The sequence below is a fragment of the Ischnura elegans genome, chromosome 5 (genome assembly GCF_921293095.1).
Source record: "Ischnura elegans chromosome 5, ioIscEleg1.1, whole genome shotgun sequence".
NCBI lineage: Eukaryota > Metazoa > Arthropoda > Insecta > Odonata > Coenagrionidae > Ischnura > Ischnura elegans.
The window spans coordinates 48,171,751-48,196,901 of record NC_060250.1 but is presented as its reverse complement, the minus strand read 5'-3'; the positions used below and the strand labels follow the sequence as shown (position 1 = coordinate 48,196,901).

Below are 25,151 nucleotides of genomic sequence, written 5' to 3'. Positions count from 1 at the left end.
CTTCCCCTAAATCCGACTATGAATGCATGAACCAAATTTGAACAGGTTCTATTTTCTGTTCGTGCATATACACACAAGTTGGGTGAATACACGGTGCATTTTCGTGTTCATAATTTAGACATTAACTTGTACGGGTTAATGTACTATGTAAACAGGCCTTTAGATGACACCATTTGCTGGGACATTTGATGATCTTGCACCTAAAAACTACTCTTTTAGAATTCTTTCTATTTATTCTTACCTGGAATTCTTCACATGTATTCTCTTTTTTGATAAATGTCCGCACTGGTTTGCATATTTTACAATGGCATCGCGATTTTTCACCACGGTATTGAATGTTGAGACTGGGAATCCGAACGGATTGCCAGTCCCAACATTCGAGTCGCCAGCGTTTGAATCGATGCGGGTTCCGGTGTGGGAATCAACTTTCTCTATAATTTTCATTTTCTCGTCATTTAAAAATGTCCGTTTTTCACCTCGAATTTCCATTTTCAAGCCGGATCAATTCTATCAATTCCCGTATGAGTTGAGGGTAACTCGAGTTGCCGATCGGCAACACACGAGTATCTGACCTACTCCTCGGCGATCAAGTGCGAAGTACAAACTGTCATGGGACTTCATAATTTTTGAAATTTACAATAGTTTGCGATACACTGCTATTTGAATGGGATAATTCAAGTTTAAATAAGTTTTTTAAGTATTTAATTAACCCATAATTGCTGCGCAACTGTTGAATGAAGTCAGCGCAAATGATACCAGTTGTCGGTCAAGTTATATAGTTCCGGCATTTATCACGTCTGGTTCCCTTGCAAACTCTCGAATCAAATTATCGACTACATGATTATTGTCAACATTCCTTCAGAAGTTCTTGCATTATAATTAATACATAGCTCGATTGCTCAATACACCTACTTTCATATCGTGAATCTTTTCGCCGCTGACAGAAAACGAGATGACGTAGTTCAACTTTCCGACGTTAGTGGCGTTCTGTCCCGCCACATTCAAATTCTTCCCGAAAATAGTTCTCATTACGTATTTCTCTCTTAAGATTTTTAAATACAAATGCGCGAAAGGAAGCCAAAAGACAGTTTTAAGGGCTGATGTGCGCAATTAATTGTTTTACTACGCAAAAAATTTTTTTTAGTCGGCATGTCGTGATGCACATGGCGGGAAAACGAAAAAAACACGGCGTAAATACAGGGTTCTATTTACATTGGAGAGATAGGAAATATGACGGGACCCAGAAAAAAACTTGCAATTTGCGGGAAAACGTAAATTCCGATAACGCAAATACGGGGTTTTACTGTATATACGGCTTGTGAAAAGTACTGCATGAAAATTAATTAATTACAGCCAAACTAAGGCCCATTCAACGGAACCACTACTAGTTCAGAGATGCGTTCAACATTCCGAAGGCCATAAAAAATACGGCATTTAAAAAGGCGGAGCAAGATACGTGGTCTCCCCTTGTAAGCCATAAGCATGCGACTAACACATATTCAATGTAGTGCTCCTTTCCCTCGTCCAATTTGAATATTTAGCTTTGGCAGGGTCCCAAGCAATTCAAACTATTCCAACAATGACCACGCACTCTAATGACTGTTCTCCTCCCCTTCGCACACAAAAAAATTAAAAATGAACTTATGGTGAAGCAAGATTGTTCCTCTCACCTGAGCTGTTGTCGTCGTTGTCAGTTGTGCCACCTTCTGCGCAGGGAGTTTACGGTGGTGTAGCATCTGCTGGTGCAGTGCCAATTGACGCATCTGTTGTTGCTGCTGTGGCGATGCGACAACGCCACCCTTGACACCACTGCCACCGCCAACAGCACCTTTCACCTGAAATGCATCCAGTTTCCAATTTCAACACTTCTTCCACTCATAAAAACAAATTGATCAAGCAGTCAAGCTCATTCCAGGCAATCTCTAAGAGACATTGAAAATTTTAATGAATATATATATTGTAAATTTATTTGACTAAATTAAAAATGTTTTGATGAATACTAAAAAAAACAATCCAGGTAAATAAGATGTTCTAGATAGCTTCTAATTACATTAAAAAATTAATAAATTTTAGGGGTTAAGATTTTAGTGGAAATCTCTAATTTGGATAAAAAAGTAAATGGAAAGTCAACGATTTGTAAGCTTGCTCCAACCACCTCAGTGTAGATGGTAAAATTTGTTTACTTTTCATAAATCCACCACCACTTATCTCATAGAGTGATATTTTGAGGCAATCCAAATGATTTCTTAATAGGCCACTGCACCCACAGTGGAATTGGAAGCCTGGTGACCTCATTGAGTTCCACACCATAGGTGAGGTGTACCAGTTCTGGAATTTTATTGGTTTTATCATAGTCACCACAGCTGGAGTATTGGTAGGAAAGTAGGTCTTGCCCTGGTGAGCAGGAAGAGTTATAAGGGGTAGGACCACAAAAGATTATAGATAGGTGTGGAATGAAGTGAGAATATTGCACCCCTCACTGAAGTGGCGACATGAGCTATCACTAACCAAACATGAAAGTCACAATTTCCAGAGAAAAAAAACATTATGTACATGAAAAAACTGGGTGAGCAAACTGACTTAATATCACCCAAACAAAAGAGTGAGGGGAGGCAATCTCTGGAGTAAGGGCAATCACCTGCAGTCCAGCTTGCGCAAGGATTTGTGTGGGTGTCAGAGTGGCCACCTGAGCACCACTGCTTCCGGCTGCCGCTGCCTTCTGTTGCTGTTGGTGCTGTGCCTGGAGCTGCTGCTGACGCTTGATCAGCGCTGCCACCTCTGTTTCAGAGACCACTGCTCGTGCCATGGTTCCCGTGGCCAGTCCCTTCCCAACAGCCACCGCCGCCTGCTGCTTCATGAACTGCAATCATTCCAACAAAGTCAAGCGGCCACTCACATACACTACATAGCAGCACATCACATACATACACAGGAGCAATTTTGAGCTTTTACATATGAAACCAAGACCGATAAGGAAAAATCCTGCTGCTTCATGTTTTTTTTTGCCTAAGGGTGCCTTCATAGCTCGGCGTTGCGTACTTGGGGGCGGAGCTAACTCATCGCAGCAAGTTGGAGCCCTTCACAGCTCTGCGTTGCGAAAACAAATTAAAGGCAAAAAGCGTCGGCTCCTAAAAATCAGCCTGTGAGCATATCATCTTATGATTTCGAACTAAACGCACAATAAATACGTTGTTTTCTGCATGTTATCACAATTTCATTTCTTAAAATATTCTTCTTAACTATAAATAGCATTTGAAGTTAATATGGCGACCATAAAGTCGATAATAATGCATGTAGTGATGGCCCTTGCCTATGCACTATTATGACCTTTAAATTTTATTTCCTAACTCGGAATATTCGAAAAATAGCTAATTACATGCACTCAATGAACATGAGTAACGTGGAATGTTATCAGGAATATTTATTAATGATATCTATTGTTCAAACAGATTGTCATAGTCATGTTATCTAAATAGCTCTAACTGAGTAGATCATGAGGGCACAATTATTGGATATAAAATGGAATTTTAACTACCTTAGCTACCAAAAAGCACCTCTCACGCTGTATTTAGCTTTTGATACCATTTACGGGTATGAGTTACGCTAATCTATGCTCCTCAGTGATTGCAATCTAATTTAGGGTTAACATTTGTCTTATGTTTAGGAAAGATACGAAATATCTAAGCTGAACACTTCAAAATAATAGTAAATAATGAAATGAATAGCATTTGCCACTCCCATTAGAGTTAATCTTGCATATTTGTATACCCAGAAACAAACACCAATTCGAAATCGTCGGCGTACTGCCGCCTTGACGTAGAGAAAATCCGACAGGTTCAGTTTTTCTGCGACGACGCAGCGAGCTGGAGAAGTGACGTCATCAACTCTCAAAGACGGGCTCTGATTGCCTCGCTAGCCGCGGCGTCAACGCAACGCCTAACTGTGAAGGCCCCCTAACTAGTTTGGCTTCAGAACTCTGACAGCATTATTATTGGTTCATTAAAAAATGGCTATCTCCATGCACCACACAATAATATTGGAAAAAGTACCTGCCCAAGGTTGTATCCCTTAATTTACATCAATGACTATGCTTTGATTAAACACTGTCCCATGGAGTGAAATATGTACTTATAATAATGTGATAGAAAATGAAGAACTTATAGGGCAAAATTCCAGATTATCAATCCTAAACATTAATATATAATACTGTGATTATCCATTAAATTAACATGCATAAAATTACAAAAATAACATATAAAACAAATTTTAATAAATAGAAATTTAGATTCAGTTCATTAGTTCTCGGATTCTCTGGTTCTTGAGGTTAGAAGCGAACAACAATAAAATAGAATCAATACTGAAAACAAATGGGGAACTTAAATGAATTTTTTGTTTCACAGGCGAACCGAAAATTATTTTCTAAATTCAAAAAAGAAAACCACACGTAAATCTGAGTTTTCCTTCGCGAGATATTCAATGATAAATATAACGAATTTTAAAGTGCACCAAAAACTCCCTCACCCTCAAGCCACTGCTGACGAAGCCTCGATGACGTCAAAGGTGCCTAAACATCACACGAAGCATTTGTTGTGATTGTTTGTAATAGTTGCCAGCAGTTGTGAGAGCTTCGTTTGTAAGATGTGTCGGTTGTTTTAAATTTAAAGCAAAATATCAGACGATATAGGATCAAAGCCCTCATATTTTTGTGGTATTTACAAAATATTAATATCTGAGTAAGCGCATAAAATATAAAACTGGAGCAGTGAAACCAAACATTTTATAATACCTGAATAACATCATTGTAGTAGTCTGAGCCAAGGCCATTGAAGGTGGATACGTTGATTTTAAGTTGGTGTTATCGATGGAACCTCATTCATTTATGTAATTAAAACAATTGATGTTTTCTTATGTCCACTATGCTTTTATATACAATAACTTCATCTATTTCTTCGTAGGTACCGGAAAATTCGTCATATAGGACTGCCTGTGCTTGCATTAAAAGGTGAATACAACTTTTGCTTGCTGCTTGGAGAATTCTACGAAAACCTTTTGAGCCAAAATAATGCCATTCAACGTGAGAACTCCCATTAATATACTGCTGATAATCACAGTGCCAGTGATTGTGATGCACAAAGTTCGACAAGGTTGTAAAATATCAGTCAAGCGCTGAAATTATCAGTGTTCCATTGTGACTAAATCGTAAACAGAGATATTACGCTATCGATAAATGTCTGACAGTAATGTAAAAATAGACAGTGGCGTGTTCACCTCCGTAGATATGACATATCACGATCAAGCTATCAATATCAAAGCTCTGTGTTAAGTTAGTTTTTCTAGTTAACCAACATATCAACGAATAACAGTGAGAAAAGTCACCTGTGCCGTTTATGTGGGATAATTCATTGAATAAATAATAGTTATCTTCATAACATTGCCTATTTCCCATTATTTTTAATGATGTGAACTTCTATATCGTTCGCAGATTTTTCCTGAATTATTGAAATACGTTGTAGCTTGTGTGTGTGTGTTGGCAGCGGAAACGATTCGCGATCTCACATGTGAATTGTGTGCGTACTGTTTTTCTGTGAATTCGTACCGTAGGACGGATAGGACTACCTTCTCCGCTAACACGGCGTTGCCAAATTCAACAGCACAGCTTACTCTGATGTCAACAGCACAGCTTACAATCGTTGTCCTCCAGTATTACAAGTTTATTTTACATTTTGATTTGCAGCTGACATATAGCAATAAATTATCTTAACAAATTCCATGAGGGTCGTGGCATCAATTTTAGGTGTCCTAAAAAGACGCTGGTGTCCTAACACCCCATGCCACATGCCTTTTAGGCACATTGCGGGGTATTATGTAGATGTAGATTAATTTCAGGTGTACTATTCGAATGAGCAGCAACTTTATCATCCATTTTTCTGATAAATATAACATAAGAAGTGAAACGCTAGTACAGTGAGTCCTCGTTCTACGTCACCCCGTTTAACGTCATTTCGCGATAACGTCACGAAAATTTTACGACCGTGATTCGTTTATCGTCCCTTCGCTTCGCGATAACGTCAGGTCTGGTCAGGTCTTTTAAATTTCGCGCGAGAAAAAAGGCGAAGCGGCGGGCATTGTGGGCGTATTGTTTTGTGGGCGGTAATACAGTCAGTCTAAACGAAGTGTAAAACGGTGTGTTTATTGTCAATTTCGATTACGTTTATAGCTAATTTTCTGCAAAATGAATTCTTAGGTAGGCGCGCAAATGTTAAGTGCGTAAATGTCAAGTAAAGTTTTAGCAAATTTTACTTGACATAACGGTTTTCTGGAACCTGAAAAGTGATTTCTAGGAATTTTTCCGTGTAGAACTCGGAGTATTTGTCGTCACTTTTTCGCCGTGTTCTCAATAACCTTGGTTCCTGTAACTACGACGATGTTTCAGCGATGATGATGCCCAGGCGACGCTCGAACGGGTGACCACCATAGTGAAGCCGAAAAAACAAATGCGGGAAGATACAAAAATGGAGAAGGATGTACGTCGCTGCTGGTATTGCCGTCGATGAAGACAGGGACTCGTATTTATGCCATAGTTTGGCATTCCCATCGTAAAAAATGGCCCAAATATGATACGCTAAAATTTTTTCACGTAGGAATTGTGAGGTCCAGGACCCGATATTCACTTTTTACATTGTTTCTTATGGGATAATGTGCTTCGATTAACGTCATTTCGTTTATCGTCACATTTTTCAGGAACGGTAAGTGACGTTAAACGAGGACTCACTGTACTTCATCATCCCGATGTCGCATTATTAATATTCCAAGTAATAATCGTGGCACAACAGCAATAGGAAAACTTGCCCAAGAATAACAGAACAAAATAAAGCGACGATGAGCGGCTAAATACTCCCTCAAAACAAATTTTACAGCATGCACTCGGCGTATTTCCCAACTCCCTACATTTGTTTAGGCACCTGCCAGAAAATGGCTTCGGGAGGTTTTTGAGCGTAACTAATGCGGGTTGCCTCTACTGATATTTTGTTGTCGATTCAAACGCATGGGAAAACAACTGTTTTTTTTAAATCAGCCATATATTTCGTTTGTCTAAATGTTTGCTGTGCGTTCTAGTAAAGAAAAAAATCAACAATGACGTCACTCCTGGCCTCGGCAATGCTCGGGTGTCTTCGCGCAGTTGTCGGCTCAGAGAAATTTTTCTCAATTTTACATGCAATTTTTTTATTTCTTTTGATGTTGAATGGAATAATTTACAGTATTTTTGCGAGCTAATATATCCATTTTACTTATTCAAAATAGTTTTTAGAGCAATCGACAACTCATGCAACTTCCCTATTGGTCAAAATCCAATTTGAAGATATTTCACTCACACGCATAAAGAGATAGTATTCATCACTCCAAACCTTTCTGAGTCATCACATGCATCAATTAAATGAGGTCATTATAAGTGACTTGCTCCTTATGAAGCATTTACTAATATCCAATTGCCAAAGAAATTAAAAAGTCGTACTCAAAAGTACTTACAAATTCTTTAGTTACTCCTTTGGTTTGAAGTAGGTAGAAAGTCACAAGTACAGACTTACGAGGTACAAAACTAACATCCCAAACATTCATATCCATAGATACTAATCCTTGCCGTTTTTTTCCAATCCTTATTGTAATTCCCAGGAGCAAACACACAGGTGCAGAATGCAGAGCACACTGTATTTTTACCTGCACTTGAGCCCGTTGTGCCTGTGCCATATGAACAGCAGTCACGGCACTGCCACTGCCCACCAGCCCAGCAGAGGCAGCAGCGCTCGCCACCTTCTGCACTCCAGCACCAGTCAGCACACCACTCACGGCTTGCTGTTGCTGCGACGTGGTGGCACCACCACTTGCCACCCTGCCCCCTTGTGGCTGCTGCTGACGCTGGCTGCGAACCAACGTCTGCGATTGCTGCCTCAGGTACTGCAGCTGGCTGGGCGTCAGCCCCTTGCCCACAGTAGCTGCCCCTGCCACCCCTGACAAACGACAACAACAATAACTCAGTTGGAGGGGTGAGGAAATAATTACGTTCCAAGAATTAAATGTGTGTTGGGGGAGCTTGATGACCCAGTCATTTTGGCCAGTGGGCATTTTGGGCCACTGATCGAAGGATCCTGCATTGAAATCTCAGGGGAGGCCTTCAGTTTCCGAAACAAAATTTTTGGAGCACGAGGTTTCCCAGGGAAGGGGGCACTACCCAGAAAGTGTGACATTTACACACCTTTGGCTTAGTCTAGTGTGAGCTCTACCCCCCTAATCCTAACTAACATTTGAGTCTAATCACTATGTGAAAGAGTGGATATAATTTAAGCCATACAATTAGTGTCCCACAAAATCAGAGAAATGCATAATAATAATAACAACTAAACCAGCCAATTATTCGATCAGTATTCCTTGGGTCAATGTTTTGATGAGTGATAATCAAGTACACCAAGATTTATGACTATACAACTTACAACTATTGGGTGTTACAACAAAAATTCTTTTCAAAACAAGCTTAGAAAAATCCATGAAATATATTCTCAAAAATGCCACAAAAATCGCACTCATGAATACATTGTTCCTAAATTGCACGACGAAATTGTTCCTAGATGCAGTGATCGCAGAGTATTTAGTATTAAACCGTTATGGCCTAAAGGTATGCTTAGCGTAAGATATATATTTCTATTGAAGGAGCTGGAACACCTTTGAAAGAAAAATTTTAACATTCAAATATTTTCCTTAAAGCCATTAATGAGTTGCCACTAATTTCTATTTCTGCAAAAATAAGGTAGTCTAGGTGTAATATTTCAAACCCTGCCGCGTGAACGGCGGTGAAATATACAAGAATTGCCACGAGAAAAAATTCCCCTGGAACGGAAATCGAAACAACGACCTTTGGCTTTCCGGGCCACTGCGCAGACCACTACGCTATCCAGGTTCTTTAATTCACATGGCAATTATACCGAGGCTCATGGTACTGGGTGTTAGGCCCTCGAGGCCTGGCATCAAGGATGGCAACGCGAGGGAGAAATCCGGTCCAGGGGAATTTTTTCTCGTGGCAATTCTTGTATAAGGTAGCTAGATTACAACATCAAAGCCTGAAATAATTCTGAGATGGAGTATTTAACCGTGGATTCTTTTAACCGTCTCCAAAAGTCACACTCTTACTAGATTTTTCAATTTCTCCTTAATTTTTTAAAATTTGCCTGAGTGAATTCTCATGCTTTTTTAAGACATCAATCTTTTTCATCTTATCATCTATGTCCTTGAAATTTTTAAATTTTGTAATCAAACAAAACACTTTCTTCTTCCCCCCTCCACAGTGATCAATATCACATGACTATATCCACAAACTAAGGTAACACAGTGAAAGATGCAGAAGAAAAGCGCCAAAGACTAACAAACATGGATGGGTAGATGGTGGAGTTAGGGATAGTTATTTTTTAACTGGGGAAAAAAAGCTTTCTTTATGGGGAATACCTTTCACTCAGTTAAAAGTGGGTTCATTATGAGTGGGTTCAACAGCATATATACCAAGACATAGTACCCGCAGCATAACACTAGTGAACTTTTAAAATATTTTTATTATTACTATTTCCTCGCATCTTAAAAATAATTCTCTTAAAGATAATGCTCTTCCACATGTTAATTTATCTGGTAAGCATGCATACTAACTAGCCTTTTCATATACAGTAAAACTTCGATTTTACGCACTTCGATTTTACATCAAGTCTCGTTTTTACGCAGCGGCACTCAAGTCCGGCCGGAAAGCATAGGGAATTGCAATGGTGAAACTTCGATTTTACATCTTTTCTTGATTTTACGCAGTTTTTCGATTTTGCGCAGCATAACCCCAGCCCCTAAGAGGTCGCTAATCTTGATTTTACGCAGTTGTCTTTCGGCTTGTTTTGAAAATCCGACTAGAGCAATATGCAGTTAGGTTATTATTTCGTCTCAATGAGTTGCAAAAATGAATACAGGAACGGTTGAAATGACATCGCGCTGTTGAGCGTGAAACTAAATACATCGCGAATCTAATTATTGCTTCCCCGTGAGCCCTCTCAGTAATATTTCAGGCTCCATTACGAACGCGAATGTCGCTCTTAGTTCAAATTCGCCGTGGAAGGATATCGAAACCTAAAACACACGGCAATCGCCGTGTATGCGTAACTACTTTTGATTAAGACATGATCGCTGGAGATATTAACATTATCACCTTTCGTTTATTATTCGACTTATTGATCGATGCTGTTTATATCCAGAATTATGAGCTACAAAATATCTATCTCCAACGCAAGGCTTTCTAGAATTTTGCCAACGCTATGTTTTCCGTCGCCCCAGCGAAATATAACGGCGAAACGAGTCGTTAAAAATACTCCCGTGCCAAAATTTTGGCTTCCAAGGTGATCCAAAAAAGATAGTCGTACTTCTAGTATGGACGTAAGTCGATGGTGATTCAACACGATGGTAAAAGCAGTATGCATTGTCTCATTCCCAGGCTAATCCCACATCTGCGGGACAAATGGAGGCGAGGAAAAATTGCTTGCGCTGCGCGCTTATCAGAACCGACTCAACTTGTATCTCATTGTCAGACGGTTTAAGTTAAACATGGTTGGAACTTGAATAGCTATTAGCTTAACTCCGCTAGGTGGCAAGCGTTTTAACGGAACGGGAGTTAATGCCCTCGGAGAATAACTCGCGTCGTCAATCGTCATGTAATCGTTGAAGTCAAATTCAAGACGTGAGTGATGAGGCAGTCCCTTTAAACTCAGGAATGGCTTAGAACCATTAAATCGAAATACAAAAAGTGTCCGGTGTTGTTATCAGATATGGGGAAGCAAAATATTACGTGAAGCTGAGTCACACGGCTTGTGAGTCGAAGGTCCCGGCGCTGAATTCGCGGAAGAATGCCGACAGAGAAGCTATTCCCGGAAGAGTCAATCTACTTATGCTAAAATTTCATGGGGAAATGCTTTTTTAATGCGTATAAATTATAAAGAAGGAAAATTTTTCAGGACTATTAGTCATTTTTTATTCATCACGGGCGGCATGACGGCAGTTGCGCGGTCATTTTAATAGCTCACTTAAAAAAAGTGATCTAAGCACCGGAAAAATCTGAATTTCCGAATATCCCGGGTCCTGTGTGCTCCGTATTATCTATGGTATGCTATTTGGAGGTAACCAACAACTGGGGTCATTAGCGCCATGAAGTAAGGGCTGGGGGGCTAGGAACCCTACGTTGGCATTAGCCAGGTTGTAATGATAAGCTCAAAAGGGACCAGGACTTAACTTCCCATCTGATGGACAGAGTGGTGCACTGGAAGTGCCCTCCATATTAGACTCAAGTAGGGATAGGGCCATCTCTGATAAGTCTCTGCTACTGCCAGGACTTGAACCCAGGCCCACAGGGTGTAAAGCCTTAGTGATGTATTAGCAAAATTTTGCTCCCTGTTAATGGGGTTAATTTGGATGACTATCCTCAGGTATCTCATTTCTTCAATCTCCAATCTTTGTTTGTCTGCTGGTGGTTACACGGATATCCTGAAAACTGCTTTTAATGAGAATATTTTGGAAAATTAGCTTCTCTGCGACCATTTAGTATCACCATTCCGAAATTTCTCCTGGGTAACAGAAGTAATCTTAGTGCCAGAAATGCTGGCATTTCAACCATTTTGTTCAACCATGGGAAACACTGTTCAGGAATGCAAAGTTGTTTCTCTTAAGGTAACACGTCATCTTTGGTGTTGCTTTTGAGTAAATAAGATTATTAGGCTTAATTTTCCGAGCAATAATGAGCTAGTGTTATCCTGAAAACTATACTCCTCCTCAATACCAACTCTTGATTTTACACACTTTGATTTTACACAGTGCCCATATTTCGGTCCCTCCAACTGCGTAAAATCAAAGTTTTACTGTACACTCATTAGCAGAGGTCGTCAAAACATATTTTCATTGCATTTAACATATTAAAATACGAATTACTACTATAAATAACATTTAACTGCTTAATCAAAACTAATGTAATCTTTTAAAGGTACTTTTTGTATTTTGATTTTGAATGTGTATAAAAATAATTACACTCTTCTCTTTACTTTTGCACCTTAGTTATAAAATATTAAATACTAGAGAAAATTGTTTTTTCAATACGAATCAAAAAAGAATCAAAATTACATTATTATATTACATGTAGTTTCAATGAACCACCTCTGCTCTTTAGTACACCACATAGCATGAGCCACAGATGAAAAGAATACAATGATATTCCGATCGGTGTTATCCACCATACCAAGACTTTCACTTCATTGGACCACCTAATTGATAATCCTAAACATACTTCAACTAAATGAAACTGAGTATTGAGGAAATATCTTAAAAAGGTATATGCACAAAATTATCCACCGAAAATCACAAAAACACTTTCCACAGAAAGTTTTGTATACTTAAGAAATGCATAATCATGAAAGGGAGCATCATTATCCATTTAGCCAACAGGCAAAAGATACCTAATACTGTAATGTTCATACCAATATGGCAAGATGATGAAGTTGAGAAAAACCTTCAAACATCTTAACTTAAGCCTGAATCACACGATCATTTTTTTTCGTCGCGAAAGTGATCACTATCGCGAGCACTGCGCAAAATGATCGTCGGCGGCAATTGTTTTTCGCGATCGCGATGTGGATTCCCATCGCTATTTTTCATCACTCGTCCGGTCGCTTTTTCCGTCGCTAAAACCGTCACTAAAACCCCATATCAGCCAATCGGAACGCATTCCCCTATGGAGCGATTGCAGCGCAATGTTTGACAATTGTGGGAACGACATAAATAAACAAACACGCTATATAATTTTGTTATGTGGGTCCTATGACAACGAGCTGTGATATTGGAAATGATGCGAAAAGCGACGGCGGGAGTGACCGTGTGATTCAGAAAAATGATCACAAGAGCGATTGCTTTTCGCGACGGGAAAAGTGATTTCGATAGTGATCACTTTCGCGACGAAAAAAAATGATCGTGTGATTCAGGCTTTAGGGGCACCCCTAAAGGGATGAAATTTCCGAATGGACAGCAATGAGTGAAGCCAGCGATATCAACAAGTCATATCAGCCACAGCAATACATAAACATACACAAAGCTCTCAATAATTTAGTTCTAAAGCAGGTTACCTGAAGTATTGTACATCGTCTTCATGATAACAGCTGTGCACGAAAACGGTTGTTTTCCCAAGCAAGCAGATCCGATTAGAAAAGATGAAGAAGGCATTGGGAGGGAACAAGATATTAGTTACAAAGACACAACAATTCACAACCAACCAAACAACACAACATGAAAACAACTTCACTTCACTCTCAAATAAAAAATGGCACACTATAAATTCAGGAGAGGAGCCATATATGCAATTAGCTAGTCGCTGAAATATTTTCACAGACATACCAACACAAAATGGATAATAACAAGGAAGTTAGTATTCCTGCAAAATTCCTTTCATCATTCACCAGACTTCAGAAGTGACTGCTAATTTTCGGGTTCTCCAGCCGCGTCTGTCGTTTATGGTTGACAACAGTTTCGGGAGCCATCCTGCTTCCGTCTTCAGGTCAACCATAAACGACAGACCATAAACGACAGACGCGGCTGGAGAACCCGAAAATTAGCAGTCATCGTGAACAACGCCGCGGAAACCTACGCACGAATTTCAGACTTCAGAAGTGTTGTATGAAGAATACTCAAGAACATTCTCAATTTGAAAAGTCAAGGATAACTTGCTCAGTCCCATTCATCTGTCCATTTTGATCCTGGTTCAGTTCCTAGCATCAGATCTCGATTCCCTGTTCCCATTCTCACTCAAGCGTTTCCTTCTTAATGCATAATTAATACCACATTTAAGTATCTACCAAATGAAATTTGTAAATAAGTTATTAATGATTTTAGTTAGGTTACCAAGTAAACCACCTAATATAATGCATCAAGTTATATCACCATATAGTCCACATCTTAATTACCTCAGCACATATCATCAGAGCAAGTGAAAATTTAATTTGTTTCCAACTAATATGTGTACTATAATAACATCAAGAAAGATGGAGTGCTTTCCCAATGAATTATTTGAAATTAACTTTTCTCCGACCTTGCACTGGGTAGGTCTCATCTTCAAGTGCACCCTCCTCTCCACTCATTACCATTCTCTGCATTCTGTGGCCTCAATCTTATATCGGAGACATTCATGAGGGAAAAATACAAGGTGTCACTTAGCTGTCTCCCTGATGTCATGTGATGTGTGAGTCATTATTTCTTGACAGAAATTTTCCTAAAATTAAATTTAAGCGACCAAGATGCAATCTGCTGCCTAATCACCTCAATGCTGAAGGTGCCTCAAAGCTAAGGTAACTTTACTTCACCTACCACATGGGTGAAATAATAAATGATAATTAGAGGTGGGTGCCTCAAACATCGAAAACTAGTCCACTCCATGGCATCTAGTCTGCTGGTGGCATGGTTATGTATCTCCCAAAATATACTCAGTACAAGAAAGTATACGAGATATATATAACCTTTGAACTTTCTTGGAATCCAATTTCTAATCATAATTAACAAATTAAAACTGTGGACATCATTAGTATGGAATAATAAAAAAGTGTGCCAAACACTGCAAGAAATATGCCCAGATGGCATAGTCATAAAATTTTTTGAAGCAAGCACACAAGTCTAATGATATCCAACAGTGCACATCTTCTGCACTTTCTAGCTCATTAAATTGCAAAACTCAACTGAATTCACGAAGAACATAAGGGTAAACATGATGTATGTAATATTTGATGACTATTATGAAAACTGACTTAAGCTTGGCCTCATTTGAATTGGTAAAATTTTGTAGTGATGTGGCAACCCCATTATTTTACATTTAAAAAGTTTGCAGAGAGCAGTTTGCCTTGGCAAAATTATGTATTATCCATGCTTTTTGTATTGCGGTCTAAAATAATTGAATATGAAATCATCATAAGATAAAATAAATTTTAATGCCCTAATTTCATAATTTTTTTATTTATCATAAAAGCCCCTATAATGCCACCACCCCTCCAAGCAACCACTTCTTACAGAATCAGACATCTTGGAGAGGTTTAACAGCATCAAACGAAATGAAGTCTTAAGAGCTCCATTGGTATGAAGCAGTGAAGTGATGAAAAGACAATTTCACAACTTTGTATGAAAGGAATTTTACAATATTTCTTTGGTAGAGCCATGCAGTTAGCAACTTAAAAATGAGCCTGGGATGCTAACATGATGCAAGCAAGCTGAGATTGTTCACCAAATAACGAAGCCATAAAAATGCCTTCTATGCCATAAAAATAACTTCTGCATGCAAGGGCTAAATCATGTTCAATATAAACAATTTTCTTAATTAAAAATTATCACCATCCATGGTGGCTGAAATAACAATGCAGAATGAGATATTTACAAATTGTTTATCACTTAAGGTTTATTACACTAAATTAACAAGGGTAATGTTTTATACTAGGTTTATAATTTAATGGCAGACAACTTTAATAATGATCATGATGGGCTAATTTGAAAAACTAAAAAAAAACTTTGGAAAGCACACAATAAAACCTCCAATTAACAAACCTCTGTTTTACCCATTTACAGACATTTAAATTAAAGGTTCTGACTACAAAATTATGACGTTTTCGTCGCTAGGTTAAATTGCATGGTTGGTGTGCTTTCATCTGGTACCCTGACACTTCGGCCTCCATTTATCTATTGCCATTCCAATCACATCTTTGTCCTACCTCCACCATTTCCGACAAGAGCGTCAAGGTTAAGGTATCAATGGTCGCGCATTGAAACTTAGTCCAGTCCGAGCAGAGCTTAACTTCAGTGATTTTCAGGAAACAGATTATCAATCCGGCTAAGCCCTAAACAATTTGTGTGACTAAATAATGCTTCACAGCTTAAGAGCATTCCAGCAAGTGTATATTGGTCACGGCTCCCCACCGTAACTATAACGAATCCCCTTCAAGGAGCCATCCATCACTTTGCAATTAGTAACTCCCTAAGGTTGGACTGGAATAAGGTGGGGTGGATGAGCATTCATACTGTAAATTTGGTGCTCTTGTCTGCAGTAGCAGGCAGGATAAAAGTGTGATTAGAATGACAATGGTTGAGGAGATGGCGAAGTGCCAGGACACCTGACCTCCTACCCGCCCCTCCAACTATGCAATCTATATTAGCCACAAAATGGCATGATATTGAGGTCCTAACCTTAAATATTCTAAAGTCAAATTCCTCAAAGAAGAGACAACATGCTCATAAAAAATTCCTAAACATGAAGTAACAAGCAGGGGTCACAAAACATTTCTTAATACACAAGCCATAAGACCCAAGAAGTTTATTTATTTTTGGGTAAAATAAATAAAGGAGTGAGTGAGAAGAATGTAAAATGGAATTGTGGACTAGATAAAAAAAGAGGAAATTAATTTAATATAATAATATAAGGAATAATTAACCTTTAGGGAAGCCCACATTCCCTACATTAAAAAGTTCACATGCTAATAAAGAAGAAAATCATCCAAGGAAATTCAAGGCAGGAATCCCTTCAATCTCTGGAAGCATTTCTGACACCACCCGAGTAGAGTCCAAATTGCACACTTGGCGCAGCTAGCATGCTTCAGTCTTACACATGAAAGCTTATTCCCAATTATACCTTAAGCCTGTTCAAACATCAAATACATTTATAAAAGATAATTTATCCCAGGATTGGAAATAAAATCAATGAATTTTACAGATATCTCAACTGGTAGGGGTATTGGACTGTTTTCAAAATAAACTGCCATCTGGTTAATTCTCCAATAAGCCCAGCCAATAGCCTAAGACTTACGAACGAACAAACAGACCATTGCTTCACTAGGATGCTAGCCACTTTTGTGAAGGCACCCAATCACCCAATAATTCAAGTAGCAAGGATTCTTTCCTCACCATGGAATCACACCCAAGCACCAAGCATGCTCCACAATTTGGAGACACCTCATAACACACATGCTTTCCATCGTTCTGGGATTGCCAGCAACCTCTTTGACCAAAGCCAACCAACCTCTTTGAATAATGGTAGATCAAACCAGATGGTCCATTTCAAGATCTTTCAATGAAAATCCACACACAACACAGCAAAATAAACCAACACGTCTATTGTTTGATAAATTTATCCCAAAACTTATGACTGGGCATCAGCAGCCACCAAGAGCCTCCAATTGGATGGGAACTTTCTCATTTTTTTATTTAAAATTTGTGAAGGGTTGACTGCAAGGGGAAAATTCTATTTACGACATTCATTATCATTCTCTAGTATCTTCAGGATTTATTTTAATGAATGGTGATTTCATGAACTGAAAGACCCAGTTACTGTTATTTCCATATTTTTTTCTTATAATTGTGATCTTGTCAACTGTAATTCCAATTGTAAATTTTTTACTTTGTAATTTTTATAGTATGCTTTCACTTTTTATCTTTTGATCTAACTTTTCATTTAATATAAAGTAAGGATGGTGTAAAACTTTAATTTCACAATCTACCACCAAGAAGTCAATTGGCTCAAGCATACTCAGTGTCACTGTATTTAAATATACATGCAATTAGTCAGTATTAACTAATTTGTTTTTTCTAATTACTTTTGTAACCACTGCAGGAGTATAAAAAATTTAACTCTAAAAGATAAGTATAATTAGTAAAATTACCATTTTATCATCGTGTGGAATGTTTTTTTTATAAATCAGGTAGTCATAGTTTTGTTGAAAGCAATATGTACACCCTATTTAATTGAAAATTGAAAAATAAAAAATATACAACAGTACATATACCCCAGAGGTAATGCACTTTCTGTTGCTATGGATTTATGTAGATTTTGAGCCATTCATTCAAAAGTTCTTAAAAGCACATTAGATGTCTTACCACAGAGGCTGATTTGAGGGCCTGCCTTCACTTAGCCAGAATTCCACCACCATGAATGCACCTACCCCATCATTTCATCTATATTTCATACTTGACCCTTGCAACAGTCAAAGCATTCTCACCCTTTCCAGGTCCAGAAGATACCGCAGTCACCGCTCCGGGGCTGCCAGCAACCAAACGCTGAGCCGCAGCCTGCACTTGAGCAGGGCTGAAGTTGGCAACAGAAATGACAGGAGTGCCACTGGCACCTGGAGGGACCACGACGCTCCCACCGCCACCTGTGACAGCCTGTGATGCCCTCAGCTGATTTGCCATCATCTCCTGAAAGGTCAACAATAACAATGGTCACAAGGGAAAATATTCTTTTCATATCATCTAGCAGGAACCCCCCCCCCCCAAGAGTATAAGTTTAAATTTTGCAAAACAATGCTACTTGCTAAGTTTCAGCACAATTCCATAATGCTTACTTGTGTCTTATTGAGGCTTAATAGGAAAAAATATGATTTTGTGACAATAATTTGTGGATATTCCTCCATACAATGAAATCCATTTGTTACAGATGTTATTTCTTGTGTACATTCCTAATACATTTTATTTTCATTAACTTTGGTCAAAGCATTATTTTGATGACATAAATAAATTTGAGATTATTAACCATGTTTAATGTCAGGCTTCTATGATGCCTTAGAAAGTCATCACTCAAAAATTCTCCAAATTAGCTTTCCACTGCTTTCCAGGGCTTGATTTTATTTTTATCATACTCTGACAATTTCATTGCATACACGAGATTACATGAAGCTGCTGGGCAAAAGTGTGTGAAGTTTTCAAACAGTGATCAAAACTGAATAAAATATTAGTAATTCTTAGAAATGTGGCTAAAAATTGTGCAAAATAATAGAAAACAGAAAATTGAATGGATTAAAACTAGGGTTTTATAGTACAGATAATAATAGGAAAAATGATGGAACCCCAAAAAAGGCACAAAAAGCTGGCAAAGGGAAACTAGCAAAGATAATCAAAATCTAGCAACGCAACAACAAGACCTCCTAATGTCCAAATGATAGCTGAGGACTTTGGTCAACGATTGAGCCCAGATAATTTCCAATCAATTAGCATTGGGGTTATATGGCACAACACGAGAGGGCAGCTATCAACATGAGGAAGGCATTAACCCTTCAAATGACCAATGGAACACCCTTTCCATCCCTTAGCATTTGGGCAAGCAAATGTGTAGGAATTTAGGCCTGTGCACATAATTATTTACTTACAATAGACAAGTATGTAAATGCGGAATAAGGTTTCACTAGGTATATTTGGCTCCTTGGGAATCTAATCCCTAAATTAACCCTTAAATTAATTTTTCAACTTTTGAACAATTAGACTCTTGCATATTTTCAGGAACACATTAAGTCAAAGACTGGCTGTTCTCTCACAGCAAATCATCCCTCCATCATCCAAAGCAAACCCATACAACATTCTCTCCATCCTCTACCTGGACTGTTAATGTAGTCACGGGCCGTGAACTTCTGAGAGCAGCAGTGGTGGCTGGTGACAAGGCAGCAACTGCCGTTCCTGTCTGCATTGAGCTGCCAGCAGACACCACGAGTGCCTGCTGCTGATTGGCCGGAAGTGAGGGTGCAGCAGCCAGCGCAAGCCCTGGGGCAGGGGACACTTGGAGCGCAACAGATGTTGCAGTGGAGAGTGCAGGGGTGCCAGGGGATGCCTTGGCTTGTTGCTGTGCCCTCTGAGCTGCACTCAGCTGCTCTGCACCTGATGCCTGAGGTGCCTGTACCACCTGAGGACAACACCATCACCGTGAGACTCTCTGGTGCTCAATGCATTGCTCAAGGTTGACACGAAAACATTAGGCCACAATACACATATGAGAAAATGGAAGAACCAATCAAGAAAGGGTTCTGTTTCCTCTTCATGCATTCATCCCTGTTTGGAGGTAAAACAGTATATTTTTGCATCTAATCTCCATTAACTTGTACATGTTAATGTAGCGTGTAACTATACCTTTTGAAAAAATTAATTGTTTGAGGCGTAACTTGATGAAAGCGATTCATAATTAAATTAAAAAAGAAGAACTTTGTGCTTTCACATTAATATTTATTCACGACCATGGTTTCAACGTTAGACGTCATCATCAGGTTGAAACCATGGTCGTGCATAAAAATTAATGTGAAAGCACAAAGTTCTTCTTTTTTAATTTAATTACACCTTTTGAGTTATCCTGGCAAAGACTCTGAAAGACTCTTTAGCAGTCATAACCAATGTCCCTCCACCAATTACATCATATCAGTGCTCAACATGGATCTCGGCATAGCCATTTCGTAATAAAAGCCTTCGTTTAAGAGTTCATAATTCCAACTTGCAAAACATCTATCATCATATTAAGAACACTGTTGCCACGTATTTTTGATTTTTGAGCATATTCCTGCTGCCTAATACAGTGAAACCTCGATTTTACATTCCCCCATTATACATTTTCCCTGATTTTGCACAGTTTTTATCAGGTCCCAAACAATACTGCCTTTAGAAAATGATACTCTATTTTACAATATTCTCAATTTTGCACTTCTTGTAAGTGGTCCATTCAAAAGTGTAAAATAGAGGTTTCACTGTACTGCCAAATGAATATTGCATGCAACCCCCAACTTACATAAAGGCTCTTTACGAATCCTTTGTTTTATAAAGTTAAGGTCCCTACAACTTGATAAATTAAAGATTTTATGATACGGAAAAGTTACTTTCACTATGCATTGTGTATTGCATCACTTGCTCACACAAAAAATAAAGATCGTCAGAACATTTGACAGAAAATGCAAGGAGGAATGCCAGCAGGGTATCCATATAGAAATACAAACCTGAGCAGACTTGAGCTTTTCCCTGGATATCCTCTCAGCACGTCTCGTCGCCACCTCCACAGGACTTAAAGGGCTGTCATACGACACACCAGCTTCAGCCAGGACAGCTGCATGCTTTGGGTTTCGGATTGTTGGATTCACTAGAACTGGCTTGACATTGGGTGCACGGCGGCCAGATATACTGCGTATGGCATCAAAACGCTTGCCATACATCCGCGCGAGAGAGTCATTTCCATCTTGAGCAAAGAGTTGGGCCGTGCGCAGAGGACGTGCTCCACCACTGCCGGATTTCAAGCTCGGAGAACCAGGGCTTGTGGGAGCATATTGCTGCAAGGAAGACAAATTCACACAACAGTATAACATAAAAGTTAGAGAGTTTCATCCATTTCTTTTGCAAGAATGAATCAATGAATTGCATACATACCAACTTAAAAACACCTTTTGTCTTCTTCTGCCTTTTCGGATTGGCTTCGTAGAGTATTTTGCCCTCCTCTCTCGGAACAATTACCCATTCAAATCTGAAAGCAGAGGTCATTTGGGGAACTTCAGAGACCAACAACCCAACCACAGGATTGAGACATTTCAAAGAAACCACTTCTGCCAAAAAAGTAAAAAATTTGAAGTTTCACGAATAGCACATCTACCGGTATACTGTTTAATTTCACTTCACAAATAAGGAGAAATGGGCCATTCACATCTTCAAATTATCAAGAAGATCAAATGCTCACACTTGCTGCGTGAAACTGATGAATAAAGGGATTAAGGAAAATGTAAATCATTACCTATGCCTGCATTGTTTTGGGGATTTGTAAATGCAGGAAACAGTGTTGACCATATCAGACACCAAGTCCCAGTTGGGTGTGTGGCCTGGAGAGAGCACCATCAGGTTCAGCGGCAGTTCGAGCAGCGTCTGCACCACCTGCAACCAATCACAAAGAGAGACCTCTTAATTACCATTATAACAGCCAATGTGAGACCAGAGAAGGTTTGTGCAGCAACTAGTTCATAAATGACTAGTGTCTCATAATGTATTACCAAATTATGCAGCCTCGATACTGAAAAAGGCAACAGCCAGCTAATTACTGATTGTGCCCACAAGGATTTACTCTTAACAGGGGCAACCCTCATACTTCAGCCTAAATGTAACTAACTCAATTCAAATATTTGAAAACTATTTATTTCCTATGATTGTTACTAACTTTCTTTTGCTCAAGTTGTCAACAAGATAAAAAATTTAGATTTCAACTATTATTCTGGGTTTTCAAGGATAAGAGAGAAATAATTTTCAGGCTATATTATTGTGGGTGTTACAAGAGCTGATGTGATTTTTTTCTACAAAATTATTTACCTCTTTATCTTAGTTTAATCATTAAAATCACATCCATTAAGTAGTTTAATACGAGTAAATAATTAAGAAAGAAATGAGTGGTGAAACGAAGTAATAGAAGAATTAGTTTAATGAAGAATATATTACATGGGAGTTTTAAGACTAACAAGCAGAAGGCTGAGCACACTCCCAATTATCTGGGCTAATGATGGTGAGAGGCAGCATGAATTATTGGAAAACACGGATAATCCAAACACTTAGATTAATTTCTTGTAATGTTAATAATTTACATAAATCAAACAATGTATTATTATTTATAACTTATTTTGTAATTTCAGAGTGCCTGGACTCATTGAGAGCTTTCTTCGCCTAACCACAAGCTTTTTAGCGGTGATAATGTAATTGTACTCGTATTCCATATATGACCTGGTTTCCAAAACCACACATCCTTGGCTGTGTGGTCACGGATATAGAAAAGTGGTTTGCATGAATGCTTCAAAACCACTGTATGACGTCTGAAACTAAACTGTCAGGCACCACACCACGTAGTCGCGTCTTGCACAAGTTGTACGGGTAGCAACAATGGGACACAGATCCGTGATCACAGAGCGCGGTTGCGCACTGGGAGGCATTGGAAAACAGGAACATTGTGCTCCCGTGAATGCAGCTAGCGAGCAATCGCACCATCGTGCAGCAGCTGTTCTAGAGTATCCACACCGGCGAATGCCTGGTTACGACTTATGCAATCTCTACTTCCTTTGTCTCTGCTTCCATATTCCCTGCTGCCTTCACTTTTACAAATTCCTTCCTCTACAGTTAGAACTTGATTAGTCACAGCGTAAACATGCCTGAGTGCACCGAAATTTCCAGTTCTCTTGGGCTGCATTCAACAGCATGCGAGACCACGGCAATTATTGCACATTTGCAATTGAAGCATGCATTTAAAGATGGTGGATAACATTTTTCTTGACTTACAATTGGTTATCTGTTGAAGAATCTTTTAAATTAATCAAGAGTTTTTTTCCGCTTTGGTTATTGTAATTTTCAACATTTGAGCAGACATCCAAGTAAACTTAAAACATTCCTTGTCAGCAAGTAAATAAAATAATTCCGTTTTACAAAGGGGATTCTAATGGAAATGATAAGCCCAGTGTAGCCTAACATCCAATTGCAGTAATTCTGGTGATTTTGCGCCCAATTTTTTTTTATAAAGACCGGGGCAAACATTGTAAGAGAGTAAAATTCATGCACGGATAATCTGCAACACGGATAAGCCGCACCCGGATAATCGGGAGTCTGCTGTATACAGTAAAACTTTGATTTTACGCAGTTGGAGGGACCAAAATATGGGCACTGTGTAAAATCAAGAGTTGGTTTTGAGGAGGAGTATAGTTTTCAGGATAACACTTGCTCATTATTTTTAGAACGCTTAGTCATACACTCTTGTATAGTTCTGATTTAAGCCAGAACCGGAACCAGAAAAAGTCTCCTATGTGAAGTTTTACAGTATAAGAGCATGAAATCTTTTTCTAACGCGTCAGATATATGTTTCCCGGAATCAATTACTCGTTTGGAGGCAAGATAATGAAGCCGAACAATCTTATTTACTCACACGCAACACCACAGATGACGTGTTACCTTAAGAGAAACAATTTAGCATTCCTGAACAAGTTTCCCATGGTTAAACAACATGGTTGAATTGCTAGCATTTCTGGCACTAAGATTACTTCTGTTACCCAGGAGAAATTTCGGAATGGTGATACTAAATGCTCGCAAAGAAGTTAATTTTCGAAAATATTCTCATAAAAAGCAGTTTTCTGGAAAACCACCTGCAGACAAAAAAAGATTGTAGATTGAAGAAAAGAGATATATAAGGATAGTCACCTAAATTAACCCCATTAACAGGGAGCAAAATTTCAGTAATACATCACATCGCTTTACACCATGTGGGCCTGGGCTCAAGTCCTGGCAGTAGCAGAAACTTACCAGAGATGGCCCTATCCCCATTTGAGTGTAATGTTGAGGGCACTTCCAGTGCACCACTCTGTCCATCAGATGGGACGTTAAGTCCTGGTCTCTTTTGAGCCTAACATTACAAGCTGGCTAATGCAAACATAGTGTTCCTATCCCCCCATCCCTTACTTCATGGCGCTAATGACCCCAGCTGTCCGTTACCTCCTTCCAAATAGCATACCATAGGTAATATGGAGCACACAGGACCCGGGATATTCGGAAATTCAGATTTTTCCGGTGTTTGGATCATTTTTTTAAAGTGAGCTATTTAAATAACGGCGCAACTACCGTCATACCGCCAGTGATGAATAAAAAAATGATTAATAATAAGGAAAAATTTTCCCTCTTTATAATTTTTACGCATTAAATAATCATTTTCCCACGAAATTTTAGCATTAGTTGATTGAATCTACCGGGTATAGCTTCTCTGTCGGCATTCTTCTGCGAATTCAACGCCAGGACCTTCGACTCACAAGCCGTGTGACTCATCTTCACATAATATTTTGCTCCCCATATCTGATAACAACAACGGACACTTTTTGAATTTCGATTTAACGGTGCTAAGCCATTCCTGAGTTTAAAGGGATTGCCTTATCACTCACATCTTGAATTTGACTTCAATGATTACATGACGATTGACGACGAGTTATTCTACGAGGGCATTAACTCCCGTTCCGTTAAAAATAAACGTTTGCCATCTAGCGGAGTTACGCTAATAGCTATTCAAGTTCCAACCATGTTTCATTTAAACCCACTGACAATGAGATACAAGTTGAGTCAGTTCTGATAAGCGCGCCGCGCAATCAACTTTCCCTCGCCTCCATTGGTCCTGCAGATGTGGGGTTAGCCCACGGAATTAGACAACGTATGCTGCTTTTACCATCGTGTTGAATCACCATCGACTTACGTCCTAGATGTACGAATACGTTTTTTGGATCACCTTGGAGGCCAAAATTTTGGCACGGGAGGATTTTTAATGGCTCATTTCA

General features: G+C 38.9%; 1 protein-coding gene across 7 annotated transcripts in view; it reads right to left on the bottom strand.

Moving 5' to 3' along the window:
• Positions 1-25,151, bottom strand: part of LOC124158843 (helicase domino) — a 126,197-nt gene that overhangs the window by 18,190 nt on the left and 82,856 nt on the right. For 6 of the 7 annotated variants that reach the window (XM_046534211.1, XM_046534209.1, XM_046534212.1 and 3 more), the window contains 9 exons: positions 21,605-21,741; positions 21,247-21,340; positions 20,823-21,149; positions 19,445-19,747; positions 18,075-18,273; positions 13,179-13,211; positions 7,717-8,006; positions 2,639-2,860; positions 1,671-1,835 (listed from right to left, as the gene is read on the bottom strand). In XM_046534211.1, the coding sequence (XP_046390167.1) occupies positions 1,671-1,835; positions 2,639-2,860; positions 7,717-8,006; positions 13,179-13,211; positions 18,075-18,273; positions 19,445-19,747; positions 20,823-21,149; positions 21,247-21,340; positions 21,605-21,741 (1,770 nt within the window). The remainder of the gene's footprint in view (positions 1-1,670; positions 1,836-2,638; positions 2,861-7,716; positions 8,007-13,178; positions 13,212-18,074; positions 18,274-19,444; positions 19,748-20,822; positions 21,150-21,246; positions 21,341-21,604; positions 21,742-25,151) is intronic. The other variant, XM_046534214.1, reaches the window with a different exon arrangement.